The sequence below is a fragment of the Macaca thibetana genome, chromosome 10 (assembly GCF_024542745.1).
Source record: "Macaca thibetana thibetana isolate TM-01 chromosome 10, ASM2454274v1, whole genome shotgun sequence".
Lineage (NCBI taxonomy): Eukaryota > Metazoa > Chordata > Mammalia > Primates > Cercopithecidae > Macaca > Macaca thibetana.
In genome coordinates, this window is record NC_065587.1 from 53376588 (window position 1) to 53388675 (window position 12088).

The window sequence follows — 12088 nt, forward strand, 5'->3', positions numbered from 1 at the left end:
TTTGTAGATAGAGTTTTATTTACAACCAGGTCCACATGTTTAGGTATGGTCTCTGGCTGTTTTCATGCCACAATGACGGAGTAGTGACAACAGAGCCTGTCTGTGTGGCCTGCAAAGCCTCAATGATTCACTCGCTAACCCCTTGCAGAAAGTCTGTTGACTCCCCCGCCCACTGTCCTCACCACTGCAGCACTGCCACTTTCGAGGAAATAAAAATCATCCCATCATTTCAAGGCTCAAAAATACCCTTTGTTTCTATTTTTCTAAATGTCCTTCCTCTTTTTCTTTCCTCTCTGTGCATGTTCCAGTACAAAGAAAACCTTTTCTCTTATAAATGAGGGTAAAAATAGCTCTTGTGCCGAAGGGCTGTTGGGAGAGTTAAGTTGTGTCCTGCATGTGGAGTTTTTTAAAACTCTCAAGCTGTGGGAATCATGAAAATTATTTTCACTGGGAATAGAGCAGCTCCCCTATCATGATGCCTGTGCACTCTCTCCCTAAAGCTCCAAGCCAGATGCTGGATCCACCACTTGGCTTCCTGGGGACCCCTGAGTGTCCCCAGTAAGATGGGGCTGCAGGGCTGGTGGCCTCTGCCTCAGGCTGAGCGGCCCTGAGTGTGTGCTGAATCCCTCTCTCTGCCCAGCTCCCAACACAGAGACAGAGCCCTTGCTGACCTGGAAGAAGGCCCAGGAGACAGTGCCCTGGAACATCATCCTTCTCCTGGGAGGGGGCTTCGCCATGGCCAAAGGCTGTGAGGTAAGACCCCCGGCCCCCCTAACCAGCAGGAACAGCGGGAGGCAGGTGTGGGCGGGTCCCAGTGCTGGCTGCAGCACCAGGATCAGAGCAGGTGAGCTGCACGCGCCCTGGGGGCACAGCCAGTTTCCTCACCTGCCAAACTGAGATGATCATAGTTCATTCCTCACAGGTCCACACTCAGGACCAGGTGCTACAGAGAAAGAAAGGAATGAGTTACGACCTGGATCCTTAAGGAACTCATGATGGACAAAATATTAATATAATACTAATACTAATAATATTAAGACTCGAGGGCTCTGTGACTTAAGAGGGATAATAACATACTGTGCTCACCCAATGCCAGACACTGTTCAACATGCTTGCGGAGGCGGAAGGATGGCTTGAGGCCAGGAGTCCAAAATCAGCCTGGGCAGTATAGTGAGACCCTCTCTCTTTTTTCTCTCTCTCTCTTTTTTTGGGATAGAGTTTCGCTCGGTCACCTAGGTTGGAGTGCAGTGGTGCCATCACAGCTCACTGCAGCCTCAACCTGCTGGGCTTAATCAATTCCCTCACTTCAGCCCCCCAAGTAGCTGGGACTACAGGGATGCCCCACCATGCCCAGCTAATTTCCTTTTGTATTTTTTTGTAGAGATGGGATTTAAAAAAAAAATTAGCTGGGTGTGGTGATCCCAGTGGAGTCATGATGATAATACTACACTCCAGCCTGGGTGACAGAGCAAGACCTCATCTTCCCCCACCCCCCCGCAAAAAAAAAAGAAAAAGTAAAAAACATGCTTTACACATTAACTCATTTAAACCTCCCAACAATGCTATAAGGTAGATACCATTATTATGCCCATTCTCTAGATAAGGAAGTTGAGACACAGGGAGATAAAGTACCTTTTCCCTAATGTCACACAGCTACGGAGTCAGGATTAGAATCCAGGCAGTTTGGCTCTGGAGTCTATGCTCTTAACCACTCTCATATAAGTCCTAGATAGTAATATTAATTAGTTCATGGATGTTATTATTAATGTTATTCCAGAGGGCTTTGTGAGCTCAGAAGTCAGGGCTGGGACCAGGGTGGAGCAAATGAGGCACAGGGAGTGCAGACTTTCAGGGAGTGCTCACTCTCCGGGGTGTGCCAGTGCGGGTCAGCCAGCCCAGCTCCCAAGCAGTGCGACGTCGGCATCCGGCTTCTGTCTCCACAGATTATCTCACTGAATCGCCGCACCAGCCCTAAGAGCTGGGTAATGGTTTTATGTCTCTTTTACAGATATGAAAACTGAGACATGAAAAATTAAGCAACTCTCTTAAATTCTTACAATTGCACTCTGCTTGGGAGCTGGGGTTCAAATTCTCCCTGATTTCAGAGTCCAGACTCCAAATTGTTCACTCCAGAATTTTGCACATGCCAGCCATTGTTCGAAGTGCTTTGTGAATCAAATATGACCCAGTTGATCTTTATAAACACCACTGAATCAGATGCTATCACTGTCTCCATTTTAAAAATGAGGAATCGGAGGCAAAAGGAGGCTAAATAGCTCGCCTACATTTGCACAGCCAGGAGATGGTGGAGCCAGGATCTGAAACCAAAGCTCGCGTGGCTGAGCTCCGTCCCACCCCTGAACGCCTCGTAAACCGAGGCATTCGAAACCACAGCCAGTTAAGAGTCAGTCTGCGATTAAGGATAAGGGAAGCTGAAATTACTTCTTTTATTGCCTTCTCTTGTTAATTTCAATTTTCAGTTCCAAATGAAGTTACAATGTTGGATACCTGTTAATGGTGTACACTGGTCGGAAGCCCAGGCTTGGGAATCTCAGTATCTGGTCAATCTAGGCTCTACCACTCCGTGCTGGGACACTTTGGGCAGGTTTCTTAACCTCTCTGGGTTCCTATTTTTCTCGTCCATAGACTGAGGCTCAAAGCTGTTACTCTACAGGGTTGCTGGAAAATATTAAAGAATAACTGCCCGATACATATAGCTGATAAGAAGTGCTAAAAACTGCAGCACACCAGCTCATAAATCCTCATGCCATGGTTTCTACAGGTTGGGCATTCAGGAAGTAGACTCCAGGATGGAGATTCGCAAGCATGGGCATCATTAGGTTGTGCCCTTGGGGTCACTGTGGTAGGGAGAGGCAGAAAGCAGGAGAGGGCAGAGGGAGAAATGCAGCTGGAGGCAGACCCAACCCCACAGGACCACTGGAGCTGAGGTGGCCCTCAGAAGTAGTCCAAGTAATCAGAGATAGCCAGGCCCTTGTATCCCAGCATCCATCTGTCTGGGGACACAAGCTGCCCCAGGTGCAGGTATGGCCTCAAGTGAGGCTGCTTTTGGGGTCTGAGACAGCTGAGTGCACTCCCTTAACGGGGGCAACAAGACCTCCACTGACAGGGATCTGGGTGGCACATTCAGCCTCTCTACACAGGTGCCCATTTGAAAATAAAATATGTTTTACTTTGTTTATTAAAAAAACACATAAATAACAGTACAGACTTCAAAAGGAACAAAGGAATAGATGAGCAAAAGCACTGTTATTTGTCTCCATTTTAGGAATCCTGAGACCCAGAGAGGTTAAGTAACTGGTTCTTGGTAACACAGCTCATTAGTAGCAGGGCTAAGATTTGAACTCATGTCTATCTGACTTATGCTATTGCCTCCTGCTGGGGGTGTCTTAGGGAAGGTTTTCTGAAGGAAGTGACATGTTATCCAGATCTTGAAGAAGTGTGCTGTACGATGGAACCAGACCATCTGAATCACAGATTTCCCACTTCTTAGGTGTGTGATCTTTGTCAAGTTACTAAACCTCTCTGGGCCTCAGTTTCCTCATCTGCAAAATTGGAATCACAACGGCACCCACCTGGTAAAGTTGTCATGATTATTAAGTGAGTCAATATATGCAGAGAAATGAGAACACAGCCCAGCACAGTTGGTTATTATGGTTAGACACTGAGGAAAAGGAAAATCAAAATCAAGAATCAGGTGGAGGTTCATGGCTTGAGCAACTTGGTGGAAATGGTGCCATTTACCTCGGTGATCTGAGCCCAGCCTGGACTAGATGAAGGAGGCTGGATGAGATGACCCTGATCCAGAGGTTTCCCTAAGCTCCAGGAGTAGTGTGGGGAGCACTGGCTCTCAGTGGAGGCTGGGCTGCGAGATGCTGGGCATGCTAAGAGGCCACCCTGGCTCTGAGCCCAGCCCTGGGCAGCTGGCCGGAGTTTCTCTTCAACAGGGGCTTTGTGTAGTAGCTGTTCCTTTCCCCAGCCTCTGTCGTACCATCCCCTCCCCGGGCAGCCGCAGCCTGGCCCAGGAGCGACCAGAATGCTTATGGCACATCCTGGTTCCTGGCCCCTGCCCCATGCTCTCATCAGACCACAGCCTGGCAGCCTCCTGAGGATCGGAGGTCCCTGGATGCAATCCAGGGTGAGCCTGGGTGTGTTGACTCCCAGCGCTGGTTCTGAAGGGCAGGAAGCCTATCCTAGCGCTTACTCTGAGCCTCAGCAACTCGCTTAAGCCCACTTAGGGTCCTCACTGCAGTTTTCTCCTGCCGCAAAACCATATAGTCATGACTCTGCATAGACTTAAACTCAAGTCCAAGGTTTCCCTTGGCCAACACAGAAAGTTGTATGGGATAATGTAGGTCCCAACACTGGCACCTACCTCTCTTCCCTCCTAACACCCCTCCAGTCTCCTTGGCCCCTTCCTCAGCCACACCAGACTTGCATGCACCCCACAGCCTTTGCATCTTCCCTTTCTCTGTTGAATTTTCGTCCTGAGAGCTCTGAGTCCTCACTCTTCAGGTCTCAGCCCCTCAGAAATGCCCTCCCAAGCCACTACGTCTAGAATAGCCTCCCACCCCAGTCCCTCTTCCTCTCATGACCCTGCCTATTCCTGTATACCACATCCACCCCCGAAATGATCCTGTGGGCATGTTTATTGATTGTGTCTCTTACTGGAACGGAAGCTCCATGAGGCAGGCAGAGATCGTGTCTGTTTTATCCACCACTGTTCTAGTCACCTAGAAGACACTGGGTGCATAACGGTGCTTAACACATCGTTGTTGCTATGACCTACAAGATGGGCTGCTTTGAGAATTGCTAACATAATGTATGGAAAGTACCCAGAAGAGTGGTGATATACCCCAGGTGCTCAAACTAGGAGCCACGCTCATCTTCACTATTATGATTACTGTTATTATTGCATTAACTCATTGATGAAAGGTTGATCTTATTCTGTTGGCACAACAAACTTACAAATATATTGTGGTGATAGAGGTAAGGAGAAAATGTGTATTCTCCCCATTTCTCATTTTCTGCCAGAAATCTGTCATCTTTATTATTGATACAGTTTTGCTGTGTCCCCACCCAAATCTCATCCTGAATTGTGTAGTTCCCATAATCCCCACATGTCATGGGATCTGGTGGGAAGTAATTTAATCATGGGGGCAGTTACCCTCATGCTGTTCTTGTGACAATGAGTGAGTTCCCAAGAGATCTGATGATTTTTTTGTAAGGGGCTTTTCCCCCTTTTGCTTGGCACTTCTTGCTGCCACCATGTGAAGAAGGATGTGTTTGCTTCCACTTCCACCATGATTGTAAGTTTCCTGAGGCCTCCCCAGCTGAATTGTGAGTCAACTGAGCCTCTTTCCTTTATAAATTACCCACACTTGGGTATGTCTTTATTAGTAGAGCGAGAGTGGACTAATACAATTATTATTACCCTCATTTTATTGGACAGAGAAGCCTGATTACATGACTAAGATCCAGATTCTGAATCTTACTAGGGCACATCATATTATTTATTTGGGCAAATCACTGAGCTTTTTTGTGCTTCAGTTTCTTCAACCATAAAATGGAGATAATTGTACAGATGGTTCCTGACTTCACAATGATTCGACATATGATTTTTCAACTTTGCAGTGGTGAAAGAGTGGTATGCATTCAGTAGAAAAGGTACTTAGAATCTTGAATGTTGATCTTTTCCCAGGCTGTGATATGTGGTAGGATACTCTCTTGTCGATGCTGAACAATTATGAGGGTAAACAACAGATATTCTACAGTGTATAGTATTGCCAGATGATTTTGCCCCACTGTAGGCTGATGTCTGTGTTCTGAGCACATTGAAGGTAGGCTGGGCTAAGTTATGAATATTGAACTTATGCCATAACAAACCTCCTTATAAGATGCTCCTCTACTCTGTATCAAAGACACCAAGAAGAGAGGACCTGGTTGAAGTAAGAAAACAGGAGGAAGAGGGAAGCACCTCTGCAACTCAGTCTCCCCACCTCCCATCTTTCCAAGGTGGCCTTGGGTACTTCTGGTCATCTTCAAGGCCAGTAAGGAACATAATTTGAAAACCACTGCACTGGGCAATTTCTGAGTTCCACCACTTCAGGCATCTTGTGACTTCATGCTACTAGTTATGGCAGGCACTAACCAAGCACCCAGCCACTTTCCTAGGCCCTTTATAGATTCGCTCCTTTTCTCCCAACAATAACCCTCTGGGACAGGCACTATCATTATCCCTGGTTTACAGATAAGGAAATTTTAGCATAGAGAGGTTAAGTGACTTGCCTAGGAAGTTACGTGACAGCTAGAAAGGATTAAGCTGGGAAGCAAACTCAGACTGACTCCAGAGCCCCATCTCTTCACCTTCTGGCCATGCCACCTCTGACCTTGGCTGTTGCTGGTCCCTGGAGTCCCTGGGAACACTGCGGGGCTGTGTGTTTCCAAGGAAACAAAGCTTCCAATTCCTAAGAATATGGGAAAGAGGCCAGGGCGTGGGGGCTCATGCCTATAATCCCAGCACTTTGGGAGGCCTAGGCAGGAGGATCGCTTAAGCCCAGAGGTTCAAAACCAGCCTGGGCAACATAATAAGACCCTGTCTCTATAAAAAAATCACTTAAAAAAATTTAGCCAAGCGTGGTGGTGTGTGCCTGTAGTCTCAACTACTCAGGACACTGAGGTGGAGGCTTGCTTGAGCCCAGGAGATAGAGGCTGCAGTGAGCTATGATTGTGTCACTGCACTCCAGCCTGGGTGACAATGTGAGGCTCTGTCTCAAAAAAATAAATAAAATAAAATGGGAACGGGCAGGTGAAGTCCCCTCAGAGTCCCCAGTGGAACCCGACGCAACAGGGGTTTTCCTCTCTTCAGAAGCTGCCAGACCTCCCTCCAGTGCTGGAGCTGCACCAAGGCCTGTGTGGCTGCGGGGACGCTGGCTGGAAGCCCGGTCACTCAGAGGCCTAGCTACGGGGCAGCTCCTGGCTTCTCACTTACCCGAGTCATTAATATTCCCTCTCTCTAGCCCCTCTCTGTTTAATTGAGCACAGAGCTGTCAGGTCAGACTCTTTGCCAGAGCTGTGGCCTATAGGAAAAACCAGAGGTCCCATTTTCTCCCTGCAGCGCTCTTTGCAGCTAGGGGAGGGGCTGTGGCCTCCATGCTGCCACTTACCGTATTCCCCAGGCTAGCAGACAAACTGCAGATGTACCAGAAACACCTTAGTCTTACGAGGACTCTTCTGGGGAAAACTATTTTTAAGCATTTATTATTCTTCCATTGAAGGTAACTTTTAAGTCAAATTGTAGGGGCAAGTGTACTCTTTTATTTATGTAAAAACTATATGCCGTATTCTATTTTATTTTATTTTATTTTTTGAGATGGAGTCTCGCTCACTCTGTCACCCAGAATGGAGTGCAGTGGCATGATCTCAGCTCACTGCAACCTCCGCTTCCCTGGTTTAAGCGATTATCCTGCCTCAGCCTCCCGGGTAGCTAGGATTACAGGCGTGCACCACCACGCCTGGCTAATTTTTGTATTTTTTTTAGTACAGATGGGGTTTCACCATGTTGGCCAGGCTGATCTCGCACTCCTGACCTCAAGCGACCTGCCCGCCTTGGCCTCTAAAAATTCTGGGTTACAGGCATGAGCCACCATGCCTGGCCCTGTATGTTGTCTTCTAGAATTGATTATGAAATTTTTAAGTTCTGAGGAAGCAGAAACTTTTCTATTAAAAGTAAAAGTATATATATAAAGTGTCTTTGGTATACTGGGTTGATAAAAGGGCTATGGTAGCAATACATTGGATTCTGAATGTTAACGAACTAACCCAGCTCTGCCCTAGATCAGCTCCAAAACCTACAGCTTTGTTTTAGGTCTAAGTGAACGGTCGCTTTATTGTGATCTTACTGCATCACAGTTCCACCAGGGGGCAGCATTGAGCAGATTTTGACATCCTCTGCTTTGCCGCTTCGCTTTGTGGTTATAATGATGTGTTGGGTCAGTTATTTAAGGATGCATTTGATGGTGAGAGGACAGAGGTGTGGAAGAGTATTATAGATGTTATACACTGGTAAATAGGGTAACTTCTGGAGAAGTCAGCAGAGAGAGCACCCAAATAATTCTGCAGCACTGACAGGGGAGTGGAGTCTCAGTGAACTTCTCTACCCGTCTCTGCCCTGAAGGACTGGAGTCAGCACTGGGCATTGCTCTTAATTTAGAGGCAAGGTGACAGATTGGTGTGTCCAGAGGAAGATGCTGATTCGCGGGGAGCTTTGCAGAATCACATCATCTTATGGAGATAGATGGCTGTCTCAGGCACTACTTTTAAGGACCCTGGGCAAGTCACAAAAACTTTCGGGCTCAAGTTCCTCCTCAGTAAAACAGGGACCAATGATATTTACCTTTCAGGATTGTTGGGAGGAGTCAAGAAGCTAATGCCGGCAGGTGCCTGGTCCCCTGTAAAGCCTCAATAATGGTGATTCTTACGAGAATGAATAATAATGCAACGTTAATATTTGTATTATTATCATTGTAATAATTATCCTTATTACTGTTCATATATGTGTATCATATATATGTTCATATATATTTCATATATGTATATATACATATATGTTCATATATATTTCATATATGTATATATACATATATGTTCATATATATTTCATATATGTATATATACATATATGTTCATATATATGTGTATCATATATATACACACATATATATATATTGCTTTTGAGACAGAGTTCCTGTTGCCCAGGCTGGAGTGCAGTGGCGTAATCTTGGCTCACTGAAACCTCTCCCTCCCAGGTTCAAGTGATTCTTGTGCCTTAGTCTCCCGAGTAGCTGGGATTACAGGTGCACATGTAATTTTTGTATTTTTAGTAGAGGTGGGGTTTCGCCATGTTGGTTGGACTGGTCTCAAACTCCTGGCCTCAAATGATCCGCCTACCTCAGCCTCTCAAAGTGCTGGGATTACAGGCATATAAATACCATCATTATTGATAATTACATTGATTGTGTTGCACTTGATGTATATCTGATACCTGTTTTATATATGATATATGGTAAATCTTGTATATATATTTCATACACATTAATATATCATTTAATAATTACAAAAATAATGACTATTTTATATAAGTGACTATTACTATGTGGGTAATTAATAACCTTCATTGGAGGGATGAGAAGTTTTACTACTGAGGGTCTGGTTTGATTTCCCTCTCCCACTTAAACTGGCGCTTAGGGGCGCTAGAACCAAATGGATTATTGGAGACCCAGGGGTTTGGGTCCCTGGCCTGTGTGAGATAGAGTGGAGAGCAGTTCAAGAAGCAGAGAGGCTGCTGGCTCAGATGTGCGACCTTAGCTCGAATGTGTGATATCAGACACGTCACCTGCCCTCTCTGCACCTCAGTCTCCCCATCTGGGAAGGGGTACAGTTGTCATTGTTGTGATCTATCCTAACCCTCTCTGGGGGGCAGCAGCTGGGGATGGGCTGGGGTATGAAGGAATACCTTTCCCTCCACAGGAATCAGGGCTGTCTGTATGGATTGGCGGGCAGCTGCACCCCCTGGAGAATGTGCCCCCCGCCCTGGCTGTGCTGCTCATCACTGTGGTCATCGCCTTCTTCACTGAGTTTGCCAGCAACACAGCCACCATCATCATCTTCCTGCCGGTCCTGGCAGAGCTGGTGAGGGTCCTTCTGGGGAAGAGGGGAGCACCCCTCCCCCAACACACATTCAGAAATCTTCCACCTGCCAAGGGAGCTTCACTGGGGTCTACAGTTGCCATTGCTGTCTTACAAAATACATGAAAGTGTGTCAGAACCACAGTACAATTTTTTTTAATACTGGATGTTTTCCTTCAAAAAATGCATACATAGAGCAAGTATTTTCAAAGTGCTCCCAATTCTCTCTTTTGGGAAAATTAACCCATGGTGACATGGAGAGTTTTCTAGAACAGGTAAATTACCAAATTTGGATTAAGAAGAAGTATAAAATCTGAGTAAACAAATGGCCATAGGAGAAATTCTAATGGTAAGCAAAGCAGTAGCCTCCCTCTAAAGCACGGGTTTCAACACCGTTGATATTTGGGGCTTGATCGTTCTCTGTATGGGGCTGTCCCATGCACTACAGGGTATGCAGCGGCGTCCCTGGGCTCTGCTCACTAGAGACAAGTGGCACCTTCGTAAATCATGACAATCAAATGTCTCCTAGCATTCCCAAATATTCCCTGTCGGGGGAACAATTTCCTTCCCCCCACCCAACTGATAACTACTGGACTAAAAATCACCAGCCCCGGGTTGGGCTCTGCAGCTCATGCCTGTAATCCCAGCACTTTTGGAGGCTGAAGCAAGCAGATTGCTTGAACGCGGGAGTTCCAGACTAGCCTGGGCAACATGGTGAGACCCCATCTCTGCAAAAAGTACAAAAAGTAGCCAGGTTTAGCGGCAGGTGCCTGGGCAACAGAGCCAGATCCGGTCTCAAAAACAAAAACAAAATCACCAGCCCCAGGTGGTTTGCTGGGTGAGAGCTAGCAAATTTGCAAGGAACAGAGAGTTCCCAACTCAGCTGAACTGTTCACCAGCAGAGAAAAATAGACATGGCCACTCAATTTATAGCTAGCAAAACCCTGGCCCCAAAACCAGATAAGGAGAGCAAGGGAAGAAAAAGCTGTAATTCAATCTCACCTGTAAAAAGAGATGCAAATAGCAGAATGAAACCATGATTGTATGAAAAGAACAATATATACATGATCAGGTAGCTTTTATACTAGGAGTTTTAAAAAAGAAACTATCAATATAGTTTTATATTTAAACAGATTAAAGACCAGACCATATAATTACCTTAATATAACCCACGCTGGTAAAATTAAATCAGTGATGCAAGTCAATGCTTTGTATGCAAACAGTGACGCCCCAGCACACATACGTGCAGCACTTTGTCTTTGGTTTCTGTTTGCTTATTTCATGCATCAATTTATCTGTGTTAGCACACAGATATACACTGTGTTATTTTTCAATGACTGGAGAATATTCCATTATAAATGGACAGTTGTTGGTTTATTTAAGCAATCTCTCTGCCCAGTGGAAATATAGGTATTTCCAGACTTTGCTGTTATTCAACAATGACGCATCACCCGAGCCTTCTCTATGCGTCATTGATTACATCTAGAGAAATTCCTATAACTTGAGATTCCTGGGTCAAAGAGCATGTGCATTTGAAATGTTGTTAGAGATGAGGAAATTGCCCTCCAAAGTGGCTCACCATTTTACAGCAGTATGGGGTGGGGGTCCTCAGGGAGACCTGGTGACTGAGAGAAATGGGAGTGCTAAAGGGGGTATGGGGGAGATGAGGGAGCGTAGAACCCAGCCAGGTCTGTAAGGGGCAGCTTTTGCTGGAAAATACACTTGAAAATGCCTCATTCTTGTAAACTTTGCTTATCATCAAAATCAAAAAACATTTTACATGCAAGGGGGTGATTTTAGAGCTTTTTGAGAAAATAAATATGCTTTGGGTTGCAAAAATTCCCTAGAAGGCCCAAAAACATCCTATTTAAGTAAAATGCCAGAGAAGTGATCAATATGAATTGTAGGCGGGAGAGGTGACAAACTGGTGGCCCAGTAGCTTGCGGCCAGCTCGCAGAGGGGTTTGATACACACAGTCTTAGAAATTTGGAAGAGCTGCCAACAGATGCTCTCATGAGCTCTCGTTCGCACTGAAATCCGGGGATGCCCCCAACAAGAGGTATCCAGAGGCCAACTCTGGGTTGAGATTGTTTGGCTGAGGGAAGGAGCAAGCAGGGGAAGTGTCATAAAGCCCTGGTTCTCAGTGCACAGTCCTTACACCAGCAGCACCGGGGGAACATGTCAGGAATGCAGATCCTTGGGGCCCACCCCAACCTGCTGAATCAGCACTTCTGGGTGAGGTGGGGCCAGCCCTGTGGGCTTTAACCAGCCCTCCAAGTGCTTTTCTGCACTCTCACATTGGAGAAGGAGTGTTCTAGGTACATCACTGTAGCCCATCCCCGATCAAACCACGGTGTGGCCCTTGAATGTCACTAACCCTGGG

At 46.2% G+C, this 12088-nt stretch overlaps 1 protein-coding gene across 2 annotated transcripts in view; it reads left to right on the forward strand.

The window, feature by feature from the left end:
* The window catches only part of SLC13A3 (solute carrier family 13 member 3), a 91741-nt gene that overhangs the window by 73520 nt on the left and 6133 nt on the right, over positions 1 to 12088 (forward strand). For both annotated transcript variants that reach the window (XM_050806486.1, XM_050806485.1), the window contains exons 10-11: positions 641 to 753; positions 9547 to 9708. In XM_050806486.1, the coding sequence (XP_050662443.1) occupies positions 641 to 753; positions 9547 to 9708 (275 nt within the window). The remainder of the gene's footprint in view (positions 1 to 640; positions 754 to 9546; positions 9709 to 12088) is intronic.